General features: G+C 43.2%; 1 protein-coding gene and 1 pseudogene across 3 annotated transcripts in view; one reads left to right on the top strand and one right to left on the bottom strand.

Moving 5' to 3' along the window:
- The window catches only part of PARP4 (poly(ADP-ribose) polymerase family member 4), a 70,211-nt gene that overhangs the window by 42,992 nt on the left and 5,767 nt on the right, over nt 1-21,452 (bottom strand). For 2 of the 3 annotated variants that reach the window (XM_043891542.1, XM_043891540.1), the window contains exons 3-16: nt 20,689-20,890; nt 18,250-18,282; nt 17,827-17,893; nt 16,618-16,693; nt 15,734-15,847; nt 13,553-13,702; nt 12,905-13,042; nt 11,920-12,093; nt 8,699-8,859; nt 7,694-7,831; nt 5,343-5,438; nt 2,880-3,063; nt 2,540-2,696; nt 1,231-1,355 (exon numbers count right to left, since the gene is read on the bottom strand). In XM_043891542.1, coding sequence (XP_043747477.1) covers nt 1,231-1,355; nt 2,540-2,696; nt 2,880-3,063; nt 5,343-5,438; nt 7,694-7,831; nt 8,699-8,859; nt 11,920-12,093; nt 12,905-13,042; nt 13,553-13,702; nt 15,734-15,847; nt 16,618-16,693; nt 17,827-17,893; nt 18,250-18,282; nt 20,689-20,890 — 1,815 coding nt within the window. The remainder of the gene's footprint in view (nt 1-1,230; nt 1,356-2,539; nt 2,697-2,879; nt 3,064-5,342; nt 5,439-7,693; nt 7,832-8,698; nt 8,860-11,919; nt 12,094-12,904; nt 13,043-13,552; nt 13,703-15,733; nt 15,848-16,617; nt 16,694-17,826; nt 17,894-18,249; nt 18,283-20,688; nt 20,891-21,452) is intronic. The other variant, XM_043891541.1, reaches the window with a different exon arrangement.
- Nucleotides 18,734-19,517, top strand: LOC122687082 (annotated as a pseudogene).

Raw genomic sequence — 21,452 nt, forward strand, 5'->3', positions numbered from 1 at the left:
CCAGACCATCCAGTTGGAGTGATGAGTTCAGACTGGTCTTTATCACATTGTTCAGTGCCTCCTCATTCAAACAATGGAACAACAAGGGCTCACCCTGTGGAGTCTGGGAAGAACTGACATGCAGGTGAAGCCTGAGTCACAGGAAGTGGCAGTCATGTGCTCACAGCTTCTGTACGGCCCCACAGAGAGGAGCGCCTGTAGTGCCCTGCCTGGAACCCACACTGGGTCCTTCCCACAGCCGGACACGGGGCCCCCAGCGGCTTCAGGGTTGTGTGGGTGGGTCAGCAAGGGCGGGGATGGAGGTCAGACACACCCACACAGTGTCAGCCTCAGGGGTGGCAGGCAGGCTCTTTCCCACCCCACACCCGCCTTCCCTAGTCAGGTGATCACTAAAGACCAGCCTCACTTCCCTCTGAAGGGCCACAGTCTCTCCTGCCAGCCCGACTCCCTCCTCCTGCAAGCCTTGCTCCCAGCCCACATCCCTGCACGGTGTGTTCCTGGACAGAACTGTGTCTCCTAGCTGGTCATCCTATGACTGTCCTCAACTTGGGGAGGAGGGTAGGGGCCAGAGTGATCCCGTGAGAACACAATTCTGGCAGGTCACTACACTGCAAGTGTCTTCCAAAGGCTTTCTGCTCACTCCGCGTTGTCAGTCTGTGCCTGACAGGAGTGCCCGCTGCCTCCTCACGCACTTCCAACACGGCCCCCTCACGCTACTCCTCAAGGCCCCCCAGTCCCCATGCTGATCCTCAGTGTCCCTTCCACCCTGCTCCTTGGTGTCCCCACTGCTCCTCAGTGCTCCCTCCACCCCCTCTTCACCCTGATCCTCGGTGCACCCCATGTCAGGTGCACTCCTGCCTCAGGGCCTTTGCATATGCCCTTCCACCACCTGGAATGGACACCTCAGATGTCCCTTCTCAGGAGGGCTTGTTGGCCACCGTGTTCACCAGTCCATCCCCTCCTACCTGCCCTGGTTTTCTCTCCAGCAGGTCCATGTTACATATTTATTTCCCGAGTGCACTGCCTGGCCCTGCTCTAGCAGGCAGGCTTTCCTTAGGCTGCTCCTTGTGGTTCACCTAGAGCTTAGGATGGCCCCAGGCACACACTGGGTGCTCAATGAACAAACAAATTTTAGAAATGTATGTGTTTAGTTCACGCAACTGTGATCCAATTCTTGTGTATGATTTACATTCATTTAGTTTAAAGATCACAAAACCACAAAGAACATACCTGGGCTACAAAGTCTATTATTTTTCCCTTGATGTGAACGTCCTCCAGAGGAACTGAACTCCCAGAGGCATCCTGAAGACCCGCCTTGATGTCGGGGAAAGGTGTGCTGCCTGGAAGCTGGTGATCTGCAAGTCAGAAACATTCATGTCAGCTTTGAAAGCCCTCCCTCCACTGTCTGTTTCTGTCACCTGCCCTTTATTCCTTCCCCTTCCCTTCAAACCTTACATTTTAGGGTAAGTGGACAAATAGCATTTTATGATTTTCAGTCACCATTTCTTAAAAGTTAATCCACATGAGATGGGATAGGGGAAGCATTCCCAATGGGGATGCTACCATTTCAGTCTACTAACTATGTGGCGTCGTCTCGCAAATTCAGAGTTTAAACATATACAAGTACACACAGGTCTTCAGAACACCTAATAAGTGCATCTCAAGTATGAATCTGGGTTTCTGCACCCCCTGCTCAGTCAGCGCTGTCACTGTGCCATAGAGCTGCAGTGACAGGAGGTCTCTCAGACTTCAGTCCCAGGAAGCCCGTGTCCTCACGAGTCACGTGGGCAAGGTGCCAGACCGGGCTAGAGAGGCAGATACACTCTCAAGAGATACACACTTTAATGACTTCCAGTGGAAAACAGGGGTCATGTTCTACATGAAACCATATATATTTTTGATAAAAAATAATTTGATCACAGTTTATTTTTTGTTTTTATTTTTATTTATTTTTTTGTCATACATTGATATGAATCAGCCATAGATTTACACGTATTCCCCATCCCGATCCCCCCTCCCACCTCCCTCTCCACCATGCTGATGTGTTTTTAAATGCTATCAATTAATATTATACTAGTGTGAATTTACACTTTTCTGAGAAGCAGTCACCTTCTGCTTACACACAAGCTGCACGTGGCAACTTTGCAGCCCCTTCACATAATGCAGGTGTTGATCTCATTCCCACAGGGGAGAAACGGAGCCCAGAAAGGTTATGAGGTTTGTCTAAGGTTGCACAGCCTGGTAACTGGCAAGCTACTGAACTCTAAGGCTGCGTCTTCTGCACTGTGACACTTGGACTTGGTTTGGGGGGCGGTAGATGGCTCAGCCTCAGTGCGTTAATGAAGTAACAGGGGGCTTTGACATCACCCAATCTCTCAATCACCCCAGGTTTTGTTTTTACAAAATAAAAAAGGAAACGAAGTGTTTATGTAAGAAATCAGAGATATAGTTACCAAACATGAATACAAATTTCACTGAAAATACAATATTTAAGTTCTATAAACATCACAGAGAACAGCAGTCAAAAAAGCCATCTCACCTTCAACTGTTGAAAAATGTGAAAACTCAGGTCTGTATTCCTCTAATTCCGTATTATCACAAGGATGAAAGTCCTTTATTTCATCTCCAGATACAGAAAATTTAACAATATATTTCATTTTAACCTGATTGGTTTTGTATACAACAAATTCATCATCCTAGAGAAAACAGAAGTTCAATAATAAAGGAAAAGAAACTTTATTGGCAAATGTTTTCATAAAAGCAGAATTTCATGTTTGTTCATTTAGAAACTGTTGAATTCAGACAGTAGCTATACAGTAATTATTTAAACTTAAACATATTTGATAAAAACAGGAGCCTGTCTGCCTCAATAGAAATACCTCAAAGTCTGAGCTGACCGTATCCGTTCCCCGCACCCCGTGGACACTGTCGTACTCGGGTGGTGCCTCCGTCAGGGAGAAGTTTCGCTCATGCAGGTCCATGCACCTGCCAAGGGCGACGTCACAGACGACCAGGAGTCGGGTGCCATCTGTCTGTCCAGGGTGCGAGTACTTGATGCTCGTACTGCACGTCACAGGAAGTAAGCACGTATGTGTTTTACTTTACAGTTACATGGCAACACTGTTTTATACATGTAGGAAAACTAGAATCCAAATGACTTTGCTGGTAGAATATTCCAAATTTTACTGTTACTGAAATATCTCTGAAGATTCCATTTAGAACTCTATTTACTTATTTATTTAAAATTTTTATGCAAAACACACATTTATTGCTCCTCTGCTGTGCTAGGCAGCTCTTTATCAGCTACTAAAATATACAGACTGAACAAAGAGAAGGAAGCAGCCCACCCGATAAGAAGAAAAAGTGGATTAATTCCTGGCACTAAAGTTCAGAAAGAACATGAAATGCCAAGTAAGAACTGGTCAAAGGACAAACAATGCTGCACCCTCATGAAGTCTTCTGGATCCAAGTGGAAAAACAAAATGTCAAGTGATGCCCAAACGAGCTATTCCATTTAACTTTCTTACGAACCAACAGCTTTAATAAAGTAACTGTTGTGTCAAGAGTTCAGGCTGGGTGACTTGGGGGGGGCACTGTTGAGGACACACCTCTAAAACTTGCACTTCTGTTTGTGCTGATGGGTGCCCCATATTTATAAACACAGGACCCTGATTACCCCACCCTCCTCCTGCTCATCTCTTCCCATTCCCCTCAGCCCCACTCCTCCCTCCTCGCCCCTCACCATCAGCAACTGTCTCTCTGGCTTGTCTGCGAACCAGCTCTCAACCCATTGCAGTCTGGTCTGTTTGCACTTCCTCACCAAAACCCCACTGTCCATATCCACTGAGGACTTCAATTTGGTTAAATTGAACTGACTGCCAGTTTGCCTTTTGAAAAATATTTTAACATATAAAAGTGCTTACTTGGAAAGACTTTGTACATAGGAAAGCATTTATTCTATAAATGTTAAATCTCAAGAATAATAATAAGACAGCTATCGTAGCTGCCGCCAGCTCAGGAAAAAGAGCATCATTATCTTGTCTTTCTTTCTCGGTGTCAGCACATAGGCACATGCCCCTTGGTAATAACGTTATGTGGAGAGAGTCAGTCCATAGCCTGGTCCTAAGGTTTATCCATTTGACACGTGCAGCTGGAGAGCACCTGGTTAGCACACACGCACACATGGAGATGTTGGACCACACCAGCGCATCACCCACCCCACTGTCCAATCCCCACTTGTCTACGTATACCAATGTTTACTAGCGTGGTGATTCTCAGCCCAGATTGTGTGTTAAAGTCACACACGAAGCAGAGAAACTACTGGGAGCCCAATCTTGGCCCCCGAGACCCTGACTGAGCTGATCCGGGTGAACTCTGCACCAGCACTGTCCGAAAGCTCACAGGTGATTCCATGTGCAGCCAGGATGGGGTGCACTGCTCCCCAACCCCCGAGTCACACTATCACAGCTGCTCTTTAGCTCCATGAGATGACGGCACCCTTTTCCAGGAGGGGAGACTCACCAACACCTAAAGGTGTTAAAGTGTCTGTCGATACAACAGGTGTGAAATGGTCTCATTCTGGTTTGATTTGCATGTTCTTAATCACTGATCTTTTCAAGTGTTTCCATACATGTTTCCTCTTCATATCTTCTGCCCTTTGCTTACTGGGTACTCCTTCTCTCATTGATCTGGGGGGACTCCTTAAATTCCTGGATAATCATCCTCTGTCCTGGGCCTGAACCTGTCATTTTCTTAGTTCTGTGACCTGAATGCAAGTTATTTAAACTCCATGAAGATGTTTCATCTTCATAAAATGATTCCCAACACCATTGTGAGGTTATCAAACAACGTGCTTGAAGGACTTAACCTGGTGCTTAGTAAGTTCAATATGCTGTGGCTGAAATGAAGAGAGACTCAGATATTATTCCAGGCCCTGTCTGTGAGCGAGGTCATGTGCTGGAGAAATCAAGACTGCTGGCTCTGGAGAAGACAAGGTTCTGTGTGGCTTTCCACAAGTCACCCCCACTGTCCCACAGTGTTCTCATCTGTGATTAGGGTGGGAGTGACAAGGCCTGACCTCAGTGGTTTGCTGTGAGAATGAGTGAGTAAATACAGGTAAAAGTTCTTAGGATAGTAAAATCACTAAGATGATTTCAAATATAATTTTCCCAAATATCCACCACAAGACAGGCTTCTACAATATACTGAGAAAACTGGATGCTTTAATTATCTGTTTTTGGTGAGAAATCCTCACCAAGAAAAGACAGGTGAAAACTTGTAGCAAGTATTGGTCTCCTTGGTGATGGGTGTGTATGATGTGATTAAAAAGATAAGGTACTGACCTGAGTGAATCGCTGAAATATATCCCACTCCCAAGATTTCCAATGTCTGTTCTCTTCACTCCACGATCTTCAACTACTTTGGGTAAAAGCAACCCACTGGAAAATAATATTATAGTGATTTACTAGAAAAAAGGAATCTTTCATTATAGCCTCATAATTCTGGCCAAGAAAGGAGCTATTTAAGGACTTCTGTGAAACAAGCCAGACACAGACAAACATTGCAAGACTTCACTCGTATGTGGAATCTGAAAAAGTCGAACTCAAAAACCTAGAGAGTAGAGTTGTGGTTTCCAGGGGCTAGGGGTGGGGGAAGCTACCGGGGGTGGTGCTAGTCAAAAATCATGAACTTCCAGTTACAAGACGAAAACGCTCTGGGGATGCAATGCCCAGAGTGGTGACTGTTTGTGATGATACTGTACACTGCAAGTCTGCTAAGATAGTATTAGATCTTCTGTACTTACCACAAGAAAAAGAAAAGGTAAGCCTGTGAGGTGACGGATGTGCTAATTAACTTGATCGTGGAGATCTTTTCATAATACATACATATATTAAACCATCACGTTGTACAACTTTAAGAAATCACGTTGTACAACCTAAAGATATACAGCTTTTATTTGTCAATCATAACTCAACAAACCTGGAGAAAATATACCAACTGAAAGTCAATAAATAAATAATTAGCATGAAGTGAAAAGAAAAATGTATTTCAAAGTAACCTCAGAGTAGGAATTCCAGGTGCCACTGAAATGGATCCAGCCAAGGCCGTTTCTCACCACCATCAACCTGGCGGGCTGGCTAGCCACTGCCCACCCTCAGGTTGGACCTATGAAGGGCTCAGCAGAACAGCCATGAGGCCAAGACTGACTGTGCTCCCATTGCAGGTTCCTGCTTTCTAGAACTCTCTGCAATCAAACAAACCAGATTATCTCTGGGAAGGTGGGAGACGAGAGACTCCTGCCTTTTATTACATCTGAAGTTTATGTTCTGTGTTATGAAATAGAATTAACTTTGTAAAATGGTTTTTGGGATGTACTTAAATAATCTTTCTTACTCAAAGATTGTTTTTACTGCTTCATTTTATTTTAAATTTTCAAATCTTCACTCCACGTGGAGTTTGTGTGAGGAATGAAGTAAGGATCCAACTTTATATTTTTTTCCAGACAGCTAACCATTTATATCCATATATGGTACTCAAGCAAACACTTTTCTCATAGAGATAAAAGCTAATTTTATCATATATTAAATCCCCTATGTTTTTGCATTTATTTGTGGATTTTTATTTTGCTGCCTCATCTATTTCTCACCTCACTGTTTTACTTAGTAAAGCTTTATGTTTTTAACATCTGACTGGTTAATTCTCTCTGGTTATCCTTCTTTTTCAGAATTACCCTGGTAAATTCAAATTTAAAAAAATATGGGCTATAGAATCAGCTTTTCTTTTCTTAAAAAAAAATCTTGTTAGTAGGTTTATTTACTTATTTATTTATGGCTGTGCTGGGTCTTCACTGCTGCTCGTGGGCTTTCTCTAGTTGCACTGAGCATGGGCTACTCTCCAGTTGCGGTGCATAGGCTTCTTACTGCGGTGGCTTCTCTTGCTGCGGAGCACAGGCTTTGGCGTGGACAGGTTTCAGTAGTTGCAGCTTCCGGGCTCTAGAGCACAGGCTCAACAGCTGTGGTGCACGGGCTTAGTGGCTCTGCACCATCTGGAATCCTTCCAGGTCAGGGACTGAACCCGTGTCTCCTGCACTAGCAGGCAGATTCTTTACCACTGAGCCACCATGGAAGTCCATTGTTAGTATTGCTAGTATTCTTATTGTGATAGCACAAAATGCATAGGTCAATTCAAGGAAAACCTGTATCTTTCTAATCAGCTTGTATTTAGGTTTTTCTGAAGCAGTTAAAACTTTTTCCAGGTGGAGCCTGCATAAGTCTTTAGTAGGGGATTTAACTAAGATCCAGGTTTAACTATGATTTCTCTTGCTCCTTGTGACTTCAGTTTCAACTCTAATATTAAGTGTTATTCAAAGCTAACAGAAATTAGAGCTATGTTTTGAATAGATAATTCATGGCATCTGGGAGCTCTAATTTCTAGACTATCTTTGAGTTAGATACACAGGTAAGAGTCAGGACATAGAGAATTCCCTTTCTTCAAGAAGCAATTCGTTTCCATGCACTGCACTTTAAAATATATAATAATTAACATATGACTTAAACTACATACTTAACTATAGTGTTCAGTTTTCTCAGGAATTCAATAAGCTGGCTGACTTTAATGGAATAGATCCACGTACTACAGAAAAAAGTCTAACTGTAGCTGAAAAGTCTGGAAAACAGAGATGGTGTGCTCTTACCGGGACAGGATTCCCATGAAGCTCTGCACAGAAGACCCATGCAGCAAGTGCCTGACATTGCCAATGTGGCTCCGGAACTCTGTGGTTTCACTTACTCTGCCAACTCTAAATATCTGCAAGATGTCCACTGGACTTTTACTGTAGAATTAGAAGAAAACCTTGAGATTACATAATTAAAAGCACAATAAAAAATTGTTAGCAGCAGCAGAAAACCCAAAATTGCCCAAATGTCCATTATTAGAGAACTGATTCAATGAATCACAATGCAACATCTCTTGGAAATACTATGCAGCCATTAAAAAATACTCTCTTAAAAATAAGTAAGGATGTGAAAAAAAAAAAGTAAGGATGTGAAACAAAACTTATAGTAAAATGTTAAGTGTTAAAAGTAGGTTGTAAAAAACATTACGCAAAATATTCCATATTTTATCAAACATAATATACAGAATATACGAATTGAATTTGTTCCTTCGTTCAACATTCATGCACTCATTCAACAAACATACTCTGTGCTAAGTACTCTACCAGCAATAGAAATAAGAAAACACGGTCTCAGCCTTGCCGAGCTGACATCCTGATGAGACAAGATCAAGAAGGTAATAAACAGCTGACCTTCTGTGCTGCTCAGCAGGCCAGCCAGGTTCAGAGAGAGATCCAAAACATGTTTCTTCATCTTAAAATCTTAATTTGAGTGGATTTTACCGTGCAATACCCTTCAGCACTCAAACACTGCATTTGTGAACAAACTCCAATACTCTCTCATCTAAATTTTTAGAATTTAATTCTGTGCAACAGTAGGTGAACTTGGAATGGACTGGAACAGTGGGGAGTGTTTAAGCACAGAACACAGCTCTGAGCCCTATTATAGACACAGAAGTGAGTATCTGTCATCACACCGTAATTACCCTGCAGTGAGGATTAATTATCTAGGTGTGTGAAGATCTGCTCTACCAGAATCTAAAGCAGGTTAAAGAGCAGACCCTCACCTATCTCCTATATTCCTACCTGTGATTATTCTGCAGCACCTCTTCTCTTACTCTCAAAAATTCTTCAGTGTTCGGCTCAACATGCTCAATTTTGCATCTCAAAGCTCGGTATTTGGCAAGAGACGGTGGGTTGGGTTTGGCCAAATTAGTTTCACAGACATTAACCATGTCTCTTATTAGCTGTAAGTAGAAATGATTCATACATGTCAGAATGACCACATATCAAAATAATTTATATATCATACTGCATTTCTCAAAAAGGTTGAATAAGCTTTTTTCATCACCAAAAAACTCAGTATGAGCAAAGAAAGAAACCCAAATAAACTGCAAAAACTGCCAAATATTCACAATTCATAACATAGATTAAGCTTCTTAATTTACAAAGCTTCTAAAAACCATGAATAAAAACATCAAGACCTAAGAGAGAAAGAGGCAAAGGACACGAACAGACAGTTCACAGAAGAAGAAACACAAACATCCCTAAAACATCTGGAAAGGTGCTCAGGCTCACTACACTGAGAGGCCGTTTCTAGTCTATACAAGTGGTGAAGTTTGACAAAGACACAGCTCATAAGACGACAGGAAACGGAAATCATTCACCGGCCGTGAGAGGGCAGCACAGAGAAACCCTCAGGGAAGCGGACAAAATCACCCCAGTTACTGATGTGTTTATTCTTTCCGGCTGCACTTTTCCCTCGGGGACTGCCTCTCAGAGATGCCTTTGCTCAAGAACAAGACACCAGACACACAGAGCGTTTACTTCCCGTGGCGTCGTTCACTGTGTCTGGCGGGGACAGCTGGAGGATGCCCACCCAGGGGCATGTCCCAACCAAGGACAAGAATGAGGGTGATCTCCACACTCAGAGTACATTACGTCACGTAAAGAAAACAGGTGCAGGACAGAGAAGAGAGTATATGACTTTTTACATAGAAAAAGGGGGAAGGACTAAGTATGTTTGCTCATTTTCACATTTTTTGCATAAAGAAATGGTGCAAAGACAAACAGGAAACTAACAAGCATGGTTATGTGTTGGGGAAGAGGAGCTGCAATAGGGGTGGTGGTGACAGGGTGCAACATAGTACACCTTTTAAATATAATTTTGACTTCTGAATCATGAGGATGTGTGACCTACTGAAAATACAGAATCCAGGTATTTGGGTGGGCAGCACACACATCCTCTCAGTAGCAAAACCAAGAGCTGAAGTTACACTCAGTGTTGAGGAAATCATGGAACTTTAAACATGGAGGGTCCTTCGTCATCTCATTCACTAGCTCATCTCATTTGTTGGTTCCTCACATATTCTGGATTACAGACTCCCCTGGGAATCTGTGCGTGCGTGCATGCATGCTAAGTCGCTTCAATCATGTCCTTTATCACTAGCACCACCTGGGAATCTGTGGGAAGCTGTAATTTCCCCCAAACAAGCAGAATTTAACATCTACAAACTCCTCTGAAGTCTAGAGGTCATGGATCTCTGATTTTGTCTGGAATCCTTCATGCTCAGTTGCGGCAACCCAGAGTCAGAGGAGGTGGTGCCTCACCAGGGATGGGGCGAGCCCTGTCTGCCTTCCTGCTGTTCTCTGTGAGCTGAGCCTGCTCCTTCCCCCACTTCCAAGCAGTCTCAGTAATTCTGTCCTCCTCAGCAGAAACTGGCTTAGCCATGCACATATAACTCGCTTCTGGCTAAAGAAATAGCCAAGACATGGAAGCAATCCATGTCCACTGACAGATACACAATGGAATACTACTCAGTCATAAAAAAGAATAAAATAATGCCATTTGCAGCAACATGGATGCAACTAGAGATTATCACACTGAGTGAAGTAAGTCAGACAAAGACAAATATCTATGATGTCACTTATATGTGGAATCAATATTGTTGTTGTTCAGTTGCTAAGTCATGTCCAACTCTTTGCAACTCCATGGACTGCAGCATGCCAGGCTCCTCTGTCCATGAAATTTCCCCAGGCCAGAACAGTGGAGTGGGTAGCCATTCCCTTTTCCAGGGGATCTTCCTGACCCAGGGATCAAATCCATGTCTCCTGCATTCAGGTAGATTCTTTACTGTCTGAGCCACCAGGGAAGCCAAATGAACTTATTTATGGAACATAAACAGACTCACAAACATAGAAAACAAACTTATAGTTACAAAAGGGAAGGGATAAATTAGGAGTCTGGGATTAACAGATACATACCCCTACATATAAAAGAAATAAAAAATCAAGGATTTACTGTAGCATATGGAGCTACATTCAATATCTTACAGTAACCTATCATGGAAAAGAATCTGAAAAAAGTACATGTGTGTATATATATGTGCACATGTGTGTATATGCATGTGTACAATATATATGCATACATCTGTGGGTGTATATAAAACCTAGACACTTTGCTGTACACCTGAAACTAACACAATATTATAAATGAACTATACTTAATTTAAAAATAATGATAAAAAGAAAAATAAGAGGGTACTGGGGGCATCCTCCAAGAGACATAAGAAGAAACCTTCTAGGAGGGATTCTGTGAGCTGGTGGGAAGGGGAGTCGGCAGGGGTTGGGGAGCCATTCCTGCAGGAAGCACAGAGGTGGGAAGGGGCCAGGTCCCAGTGAGGTCGCAGCCTTGAGTGAATTGGACCAGTGGCCACCCCACAGCTGGACTTCTCATCCTACAGGATGACAAGCCTCCTCACTATTCAAGTCAGGAGCAGCTTTCTGTTTCTTCTAGGAAAGAATCCTACTTATCTCCTGATCAGGAAAGTCATTTCACAGCATAGCAATTTTGAACATTCTTTTTGTGTGTGTGTGAGTCTATGTGTGTGTGTGTGGGGGGGGGCGGGGTTGTGCTGGGTCTTCCTTGCAGGCTTCTCTAGATGTGGCACGTGGGCTTAGTTGCCTGTGACCAGGTAGGATCTTAGTTCCAAGGCCAAGCATTGAACCCACATTCCCTGCATTGGAAGGCAGATGCTTAACCACTGGACCGTCAGGAATGTCCCCAGCATAACAATTCTAAATAAACACTTGCTTCTGCACCACTCTTCCAACACAGGCTCCTTTGGGAGTATGATTCAGGTAACTTCCGTAAGGACCCCAATCACCCCCAAACGGCTCAACCATTTGTTTTTGAGCTATCTCGAGAACCAAATTTCGTGATCCAGTGTTACCTCAGTCCAACGTCAAACACTCCTTTTTCCTGTCCCCACAAAGTGTAAACTGAACCCCAAGGTGCAGAGGCTTACCTGGCACAGGTCCTCTTTCTTAGCCAGCAGGCTCAGGCTGACCTTCTCAGCCGTGGCAGCTCTGTGAGGGATTAATCTGTAGAACTCGGTCAGCATCGTCTGCAGTTGCTCCTGTGTTTCTCCATTTCTCACCGCTTCCTTTACCAGGAGGAGAATTCCCTCTGCCTTGCTCACCTTTAAATAGAAGATGATACATGATTATTAAAATTTAACTTGATAATCTAGAAAAAGTAAAGTAACTTGTATAAAAAATACCTAAAATGGTTCTTAGATACATCATGACTATTAGCTTTCAACTGGACACTGTCACAAAGCAAGCTTGATGCTGTTGAAAATGCATCTTATATCCAAACTGGGCCGGACTTAACTAGAGGAGGGAACCAGAGTCCTAAGTGTCGGTGTGTCTGCATCCATGTCCGCGTCCACAGAAAGGAGTTCTCACCAGGGGACTTCCTTCCACACGAGACATTTAGAAAGACATCTGGATCAGACTCAGGGTTGAAGCCCACCAGAACACCTTTCTCATCACACAAGCTCCTTTGGACTTGACCCCATTACTTTCTCCATGAGTTATTTCAATGTGCTGGTGCAGCCACACACGCTCTACCCCTGGGAACACCTTCTTCACCTGCTCCTTCAATAGTACACAATCAAGAAGAGCCTCCTGATGGCTGCAGGTGCACCTGCCCTTCCCCACACGGTCGAAGGCTCAAGACAGTCACTCTGAGGTGGACCAGGGTGTGTGCCTCTCTCTGAGGACCTGCAGCATCTGCCCCGCGCTGCTCCCAAGGCTGATGCTGCAGATGGGACTCTAGTTTCCTCAGAAGCCCACTTCCCAGCAGCACCCCTCATGCCCCTCTCTCCAGTGCGAGAAGGAGGAGCAGCAGCACAGCGGGAGCCTTGTTCAGACGAGGCGCAGGCCTCCAAACCACAAGCAGGAGGCAGGCTTGCCTGGCAGAACCTGTTTCCAGGACACAGCACTCACGTCATTCAGGCTCATCATGCCCACGGGTCTCAGAAGCGTGTCCTCTAGGCGGCCGAGGGCTTCTGCCCAGAGCATCTCCACCAAGCCACTCACCTCAGGGCTTAGGGCACTCGAGTTTATTACCTCCTCCAAAAGCAACTGCAACCACAGAGAAACAGAGAAACACCCACAAAGAGTTCATGAGTATGCTCCTTTAAACCTGAGATAAGCAGAGGTGTGAGAGGAAACAGCCCATGTCATCCCAGGAGAGGGGGACTCTTAACCCCAGGCCCCTCCCAACTCGTCCCTGCTCCTTGTCCTCCTCTCTCGACCCTCTCCTCTTTTACCCCCATGCTGTTTTCCCTCCTGCCTTTTTCTTCACCCTGTAATTCTTTAGGCCTGCTGTAACATTAAAGATGAAGTGGCATTAAAGGTTGAGGACCCTGACTCCTGTCCTGGCTCCCAGTGAAATCTCTGGGAAGCTGGGAGGTCTGTGGCTCATCCTGGGACTCACTCCCCACTTGACTTCGAGCCTCTCTGTGGGCCCCTCTTCCCTTCTTTTAACTCCTATTCTCGTCTCCTGCCAGCTTTTTATTTGTCATGAAGAAAACATTTCTGTTTAATCTATTTAATCAGTAATACAGAAGAATATGTAGAAATCAAGCTTACTGCTTGCAGTTTTTCAGATGCTAACTGGGTTGCTTCAGGTGTAAAATGTTCTTTCAGTAGAAAGCCTTGTTTCTTCAGCTCCTCAATATAATTCTCATAGTATTCACTTGCGTCTGCAGAGGTTTTCCTCACAGAGGACTGCCTCCTGGTCTGTAAGTTACAGCACGTAGCACAGTGTCAGGACATGAGCATACTGTAGCCTATTAGCACATCAATCTTTAATGAACACCTACTGGGTACCATGGTGGGGGTGGGGGGAGGGGAAACAGGATCACAGATAAGGTGCCTCAGCTAGTTTCCTGCTGTAAAGGAGCTTAGAAACTAGCTATTTCAAGGAATTACTTAACATTTTCAATTCTTGACAAAACAGCCTAAAACCTGCAAGTTGGGGGGAAAGTTTGAGAGGCACGGCAGGTGGGAAAGAAGTACTGGACTAACGAAAGAGCCTCAGGACATGTGTTCAGAGCCCAGAATCTGACCTTACACACCATCCTACCCCACTCTGAAGTCTGGCTTCTAGCCTTCCAGAAATGAGAAAAACCGGGCGAGGGGATGAGGCATCGTTAGAGACAGGCATAGTCTAAACGAAAGGACTGCCCTAGCCAAGGAGAAAGGGAGGGGTGCTGGCAGGTCACGCAGACCAAGGCAGAGGCAAACACTGTGGTCATTCCCGCTGTCCTGATGGGGTGTCTGTCCTCCCCAAATCCTGCCTTGTCCCAACTTCAGTGAACATGGAGGGCTTGCCCAGTAGGGCTGTGGAGACCCTGCGGGCTGTGCATGGGGGATGGATCACACAGGGCCAATAACCCTGCCCCACTGCCGCAGGACACACACCACGTCCACATTACTCCATTCAAGAAGGTATAAAAAAAAAATGAACAAGGGCCAAGATTTAATAAAATCAATAATTTTTACAAAAAAACAAAACAAAAAAAAGGTAAAATTTAACCTAATTTGGGAAGATTTCTGCCACAATGGATTAACAAAGGACAAGGGCCAGAGAAGCTCTGTCTGTCTCATCAGGGTGGGTTATGCCCGTCAAGGGAACAGACTCACACAGGAACAGGAGGGCCAGGCTGGCGGAGGGAGGCTGGGAAGGCAGAAGCAGCTCGACACATTCTACCTGGTTTTCAACTTGATTTTTACTTACTTTCACCCAATTACTTTCACCTAAATTCTCCACAAAACACGGTCTACATTTCTGGGCAAAAGGCTAACAAAGTCTTTCTCCTTCTTGGACATACTTAACCTTGGTTTAATCTTTTAGTCCTCATGGAATCTTGATAGGTGTGGGATACCAGCTGTAATATTTGGCAGAACTGCTTGGGTAATGGAGTCCTACACCAGGACTGGAGGTCAGCAGTGAATGCCGACAGATGGCCAGCCTGAGCCCTGGGCCCAGGACTGTGTAACTTTCTCCCTGCCGGGCATCAGGAACCTGGGGCATCAGCAGCAGTCTGGGCCCTGAGGAGATGTGGTTCTCCTTCCTGGACGACAGCTGACCCCCCTGTGGAGAATGGGTGAAGCAGGCGTGTCCTGAGCCTTAGAGAACCACTGTGTGGTCACTCAAAGGGGAGCCTGTGAGCCTCCGGTCAGTTAGCGTCTCACTGAAGACTCTGACAGGGCTGAAGGCTTTACAGGCGCAGGCTCTGGGTTGTTTCTTTTCTGTAACTGTCTTAGGTCAGAACCCTGCCCTTGACCTGACATTGACCTCGAGAAGGTTGTGGGCAGGGGCAGCCCCGCTTGCTGTCCCTGAGCCCAGGCACTTCACACATATTTCAGTAGCAGCTGAGTCACGGCGGGGGCGGGACCACGGTGTGCCTTCCCTCCCGATTTCCAAGGGTGGGTGTGTGGTCTTTTCACCTCACACTAGGAGTGGCCTCGAGGTAACTCCCTGGTACAGAGCAGAGTTTAATGAAGTGAGTGAAGGGATCCAGTGCCAAGGTACAAACATTAGGAAAGTTTCTGTCAGTAACTCAAGCAGGAGCAGGAACCTGCATCCCAGGGAATGTTCTCCTGCCCTCCTCACCTCCATACCCCAAGAGCACCTCTCCACTTTTCTCAAAATGGTACTAGCTAAAAAGAGAGAAGCTAATGGATTGGCTGATTCAACTGTTTTTACAAAATTTGCTATCAACAAGGTGGACAATAAAAACATAGGCTTCACCACGAAGCCCTTACCTGGGTGCCGGTGGCCAGGAGGAAGTGTGTGCATATCAGAAAGCCACGGTCCCCAGGGCCCTGGAGGCACTGCAGCTCCACCACGGCTGTCTCCTTACCTCCCTCTGTCACAACCTGGAAAACATGTTGCTCTTTTCTAAGCTCCATTCACTAAATAACAAACCACACACTCCATTTAAAAATGTTGATTATAAACCTGATACAAATTATATCATTTGCAGAAATAATTTAGAAAGTAAATAGAAAATATAAATCATCTGGAGTCCTACTACAGATATATAATCACTATTAATATTTTTTTTACATTTCCTTCTGGAAATTTTGTTATAAATATACCTGTATATGTTTAAACCATCCCACTTTTCACATTTTCTTAATCAGAGAAGAAGTGTTATTTTCAAGTTACATTTTATTAAAATATCTTAAAAATACAAATGGAGCATCATTTTAAATGCTACTGTTATTTTGCATTTATACGATGTCAGAGGAAAGGTTTTTTTATTTTTTTAATGAAAAATAATGGAAATTCAACATACTGTAAATACTTGGTGTGAAATCTACTCTTTTAAAATACAAGAAACTGTTAACAGAGAGGAGTATCTTCATTTTTTAATGTCATATTAAGTTTTTGTGCTGTTTATATTTTTATTATATTTTAAGCATATATATTATAAGTATGCATTTCTTTCATAATAAAAACACTAAAATCAAACATTACATTTTAAATGTGAAGTTTTTTTACTATTAAAAATCAACTCACATATTAAGGAGTATTTATTCAGGAAATGCACAATTTTTCAAAAATAGGAAAATTATCAAACAGGAAAAATAATTAGAAGACTTCAAACAGCTTTGTTCCCTCAACTAGAAATTAAGACTCTTACTTTTTCCAAGATGTTATATTTTGCAACTTCAAAATCTTGAGGAAGATGAGGAATTTCAACATCCTCTGCATGAAACCTGAAATTGGTATAATACAATTTTAATATCAAAATGAAGCTTTAGACTAAACAGACTTTTCGTAAAATTTTTCTTGTAGCTCTCCTAATTCCATACAAAATACATTGTAAGTGCTTAACACCTCCTTAGATATTCTAAAGATCGCAACAAGGTCCTGTGGAGAGAATGGATTGATTCCTCCCATACACAATTCTAGAGCTCTGAGTGCTGTGAGTCTGCTGCAGAGGTGGGGGATGACATGTGTCATGGAGATGGGGGCGGGGGTACCTGTGTTCACCCTGGGCTCTGGCCCTTGGAAGCCAGTCACTCCAGAGGGACCCATACCTCTCCAGACTACAGTCAAGTCCTCTTTAAAATAAATTAGCTAATTAAGAAGCTAACTAATTAATTTAGGGTGTCATATTTCTCATAATCTGTACTTTGATTTTTGATATTTGTTCTCTCTTGTAACATGAAGACTAACAAAAGTGGGATCAACTGTGATATTTAAATGACACTGCAGCTGAGGGTATGTACACTTTAAGAAGCCGTATAGAACTTTAGACTCATATACTTCATTTGGGGAAGGCTATGTTATTTCTATCTCTATTTATTTATTTAAAATATCAGTTCAGTTCAGCTGCTCAGTCATGTCTAACTCTGCGACCCCATAGACTGCGGCATGCCAGGCTTCCCCGTCCATCACCAAATCCTGGAGCCTGCTCAAACTCATGTCCATCAAGTTGGTGATGCCATCCAACCATCTCATCCTCTGTCGTCCCCTTCTCCTGCCTTCAATCCTTCCCAGTATCAGGGTCTTTTAAAGTATCAGGTAGAGACTAATGAATGGTCTTTACTCAGAACACTGTTCAGGAAGGTAACAGAAAGAGCAGACTGCCCAAATCTCATCTCCAGTGGTTTTTCTTTTTTAAAATCAATCTAACAATTACATCTAGTCTCATATAATACTGACAAGATAAAAATAATTATCACTACAGTAAGTGAATAACTAACTAAAAACTTAATAAAGAGTTAGATAAGCAAGATAAATTAAAATACTATAAAAATATGGATGTACTAATAGCATTTTAATACTGAGGTTTACAAAATATTTCATAAACTATGTCAAGTCTTAAAAATCAGAAATAGATTACTTAGTGAGTTCAACAGTGTTCTCCTCTGTGGAACTGTCCAGGAATGAAGAATCATTCGTTTCCATTTCTAGAATTAAAACAAATAAATCACGTCTATTACTCAAATATATATTAAAATTAGTTAACAATAAATCTTGCTATGCTGTTATGTTTTCTTAGGTGTCCTTAAATTAGCTATGGGCTTCCCTTATGGCTCAGCTGGTAAAGAATCCGACTGCAGTGTGGGAGACCTGGATTTGATCCCTGGCTTGGGAAGATCCCCTGGAGAAGGGAATGGTTACCCACTCCAGTATTCTGGCCTGGAGAATTCCATGGACTGTATAGTTCTTGGGTTGCAAACAGTCAGATACGACTGAGTGACTTTCACTTTCACTTTAAATTAGCTATGGGCTTCCCAGGTGGCACTAGTGGTGAAGAACCTACCTGCCAATGCAGGAGACATAAAAGACTCGTAATCTAAGGACAATACAAGAGGAAAAGAGGAAGACAGATTAAAAGTTGGTGATAACAAATTTTTGTACTCCTATTTATTGGGCAAGCAAGAAGCACTCAGTAACAGGTATGCAATTTCAGGTGGCATGTTCCTGCCCTGAAGATTATGGTGAGCGTGGCTATGAATGTGTTTCTTATGCACCATGGATTTGAATGAGCTCCTGAGTGTCATCATGTGTTCAACGAAGGAACTGGGGAGGCTCCAGCTAGGAGGGGATCAAGGCGATTAAGTGAGGCCTAACACGTTTGCTTCATGTTTTGCTTATAGAGGAATCGTACCGCCATCACCCAAATGCCAAGACTGTACTTTGTGAGGCTCACTTGTTTCTCCTGTCCTGGGTCTGGGGGCGCTGGCACCGTCCCTGCAGCTCCAGTCTGCAGGCCCGACATGTGCTGCTGTGGGGGTGGACCAGCCATGCCCCATCTCCCCTTCTCTGAGCTCTCACTACCTACTGCAGCAGAAGGTAACACCGAGAGCGGCACTACCCTGAAGAAAAACAGGTGGTTTTTTGGAATGTGCTAAGGAACTTGGTCTAAATTACCAGTGTTAAATTTCATGTTTCAAGGGCCTGCCAAGACTCTCAAGTAAACACCCATGCTCTATCAGATGCCCAGTGTGTGTGACGTGACTGCAGATCTCAGCCTTGCAATGAACGTGCTAGACATTGTGAATGGGGGAGGGGAGGTGGTCACAGGAACTAAACTTCAGCTGAAAGAGGTTCATAAATTGCCAGTCCAGGGCTGGATGTTCCAATTTCCAGAAGGACCTAGTGTTAAAACAACTTCAAGACCTAGAAGATACTATGTGTCTTCTGCCTTTACATTTGCTATTAACATCACTGAAAAGAAAGCTGTTGGAAGTGACACATTTTTCTCTGGAATAGAAAATACCAGACGTGATGAGCCAGACTTTGTGTATTATCTGAATGATGGGGTTTATGGTTCTCTTACAAGTAAACTGTCTAAGGACTTAAATACCATCCCGAAGATTCACAAGAAATACAAGGATGAAGTTTACAAGCAGCCTGTTGGGTCCACCCTGTGATGAGCTTGATCACCTGTGGAAAACTCTCTTCTTGAATATGGGAGGCTGGCTTTTCTCTGATAGCATGGAAGCAGATTCTTTCCACAAACCATCTGCTTTGAATGCTTTTTCAGAGCCAGCCGTTTATCACAGGATGTCATTCAGTGACTGGTGAGAGGGGAGGACGCTGCAATCACTTTGGACACAATGATGAAAGCTCTTCTCTGCGTCTTCACCCACTCAGCCAAGCCTCCAAGACAGCTTCTCCACTGACGCTTCAACAGGTGTCAGCACTTTCTTTAGAAAGATCTGAAGTATCAGGTGAAGTCTGTCTAGTCTACATTCCAGTGTGGAACAACCTGAACAATTTATTCTGTTAATTCTCTTGAAAACAAAAACCATTAGTATTAGGTGTTTGGGACCAGATCAAACCAGCTTTCATTTATAATTCATTGCGGGTAATTGGGAGATGTAGGTCGTGTGTTCAGATTTTAACTTGACACTTTGCCCTACCTTATATGCATTTAAAATTAAATATGCAACAAAATGAAGGATGTGGTAGTGATAGAAGCCTACTCACTGGGTTCCCCATTAAACAATTTACATACAAGTAGTACAAGTTTTCATATTAAGGATTCACATTAAAAAGTCTTGTAAAGTCAACATCTTTCACTAAGATGTATCAAATGACAATGGAAGACCAGTGCTGACTTCAGCAGATATGTTCAGTGTATATACAATGTGTAAATTTATGCTTTGAACAAGTTTAATAAATGTTAAAATTGCCTCATAGGATATTGTATTTAACCTAATGTAGCCTTTGTATGACCACAATAAAATTTTGAATAGATTAAAAAAAATTACACATCAAGCTTGCTGAGATTATCAGTGTTTTTGTAGTCATTTTGAATCTGATTGTATCAGACGGAATACTGAGAAATCTATTTCTATTGCTAAAGAAATCTTTTGCCCTTCACTAGTTTGCTGACCCTTTTCTGGGATGATAAGAAGCCTGCTTAGTTTCACAGTATTTGGACAATCTTTTGTCAATAATATCTTTGATAAACCAAAATGTTTACTGTAGAAACTCTAATACATTAAGTGTGTGTGCTCAGTTGCTAAGTTGTATATGATTTTTGAGACCCCGTGGACTACAGTCCACCAGGCTTCTCTGTCCACAGGATTTTCCAGGCAAGAATACTGGAGTGGGTTGCCATTTCCTTCTCCAGGGGATCTTCCTGACCCAGGGATCAAACCCACATCTTCTGCATTGCCAGGTGCGTTCTTTACCACTATCAACACCTGGGAAGCCCCAATACATTAGGCACTTGAGATGAAATACTTACTAGAGCTGCTCCATTCTTCATTGGAAGCTGGTGTGATGTCCAGTGACTCACTGGGACCATAAATCTCTGTATCCAGCAGTCTCCTTTCTTTGATAGATTCCCATACAAAATCTGGGTTTGTAATAAGAATATGGTTCTTCTGAATAGACTTCAGCTGATACTGGCTCAGAACATCAGCATTATCTAAGATTACATGTGTGCACTGAGAAAAAACAAGTAATTATGCATTAGTAAAAACAAAAATTAAATAAATTATTTGTACCTATTTTTCACCCCATTGGTACTAGTATTTCTCAGATTTCTAAAACTCTTATGAATGACAATCTCTAGTTACATAAAAGTTTTAAAAAATCAACAGAGTATGGGTATGGGTGTACCATAATTGATTAACCAACTAACCACCTCATCATAAAAAGTAAAACTTGAAGTCCAGTTGTTAGACCCCAGGCCTGAAATGCAGTGCCTGCCCCTAGGCTGTGCTTCCCTCTGGGTCACTGGTGGGGGCGACTCCACCTGCCCCTTCGTGGACCACAGCCCACAGGGAGCCTGCTTGTTCTATGAGGCATGTCCTACTCCAGCCAGGAGGTACTGGGTGCTTCTCTGCCATTTAATACTTTGCCTGTGAATGTCAGAAATCAAATATCCCAATTTGGCACCAGTTTAGGCAGAATCACACAACTTAACCTATCTCACCATCTCTGTGGATGGATGAATAATTCCTGCCTATTCTCAGTCCATTTTCTGGGTAGAGAATGCCAACATGG

Source organism: Cervus elaphus, chromosome 30 (assembly GCF_910594005.1).
Source record: "Cervus elaphus chromosome 30, mCerEla1.1, whole genome shotgun sequence".
Lineage (NCBI taxonomy): Eukaryota > Metazoa > Chordata > Mammalia > Artiodactyla > Cervidae > Cervus > Cervus elaphus.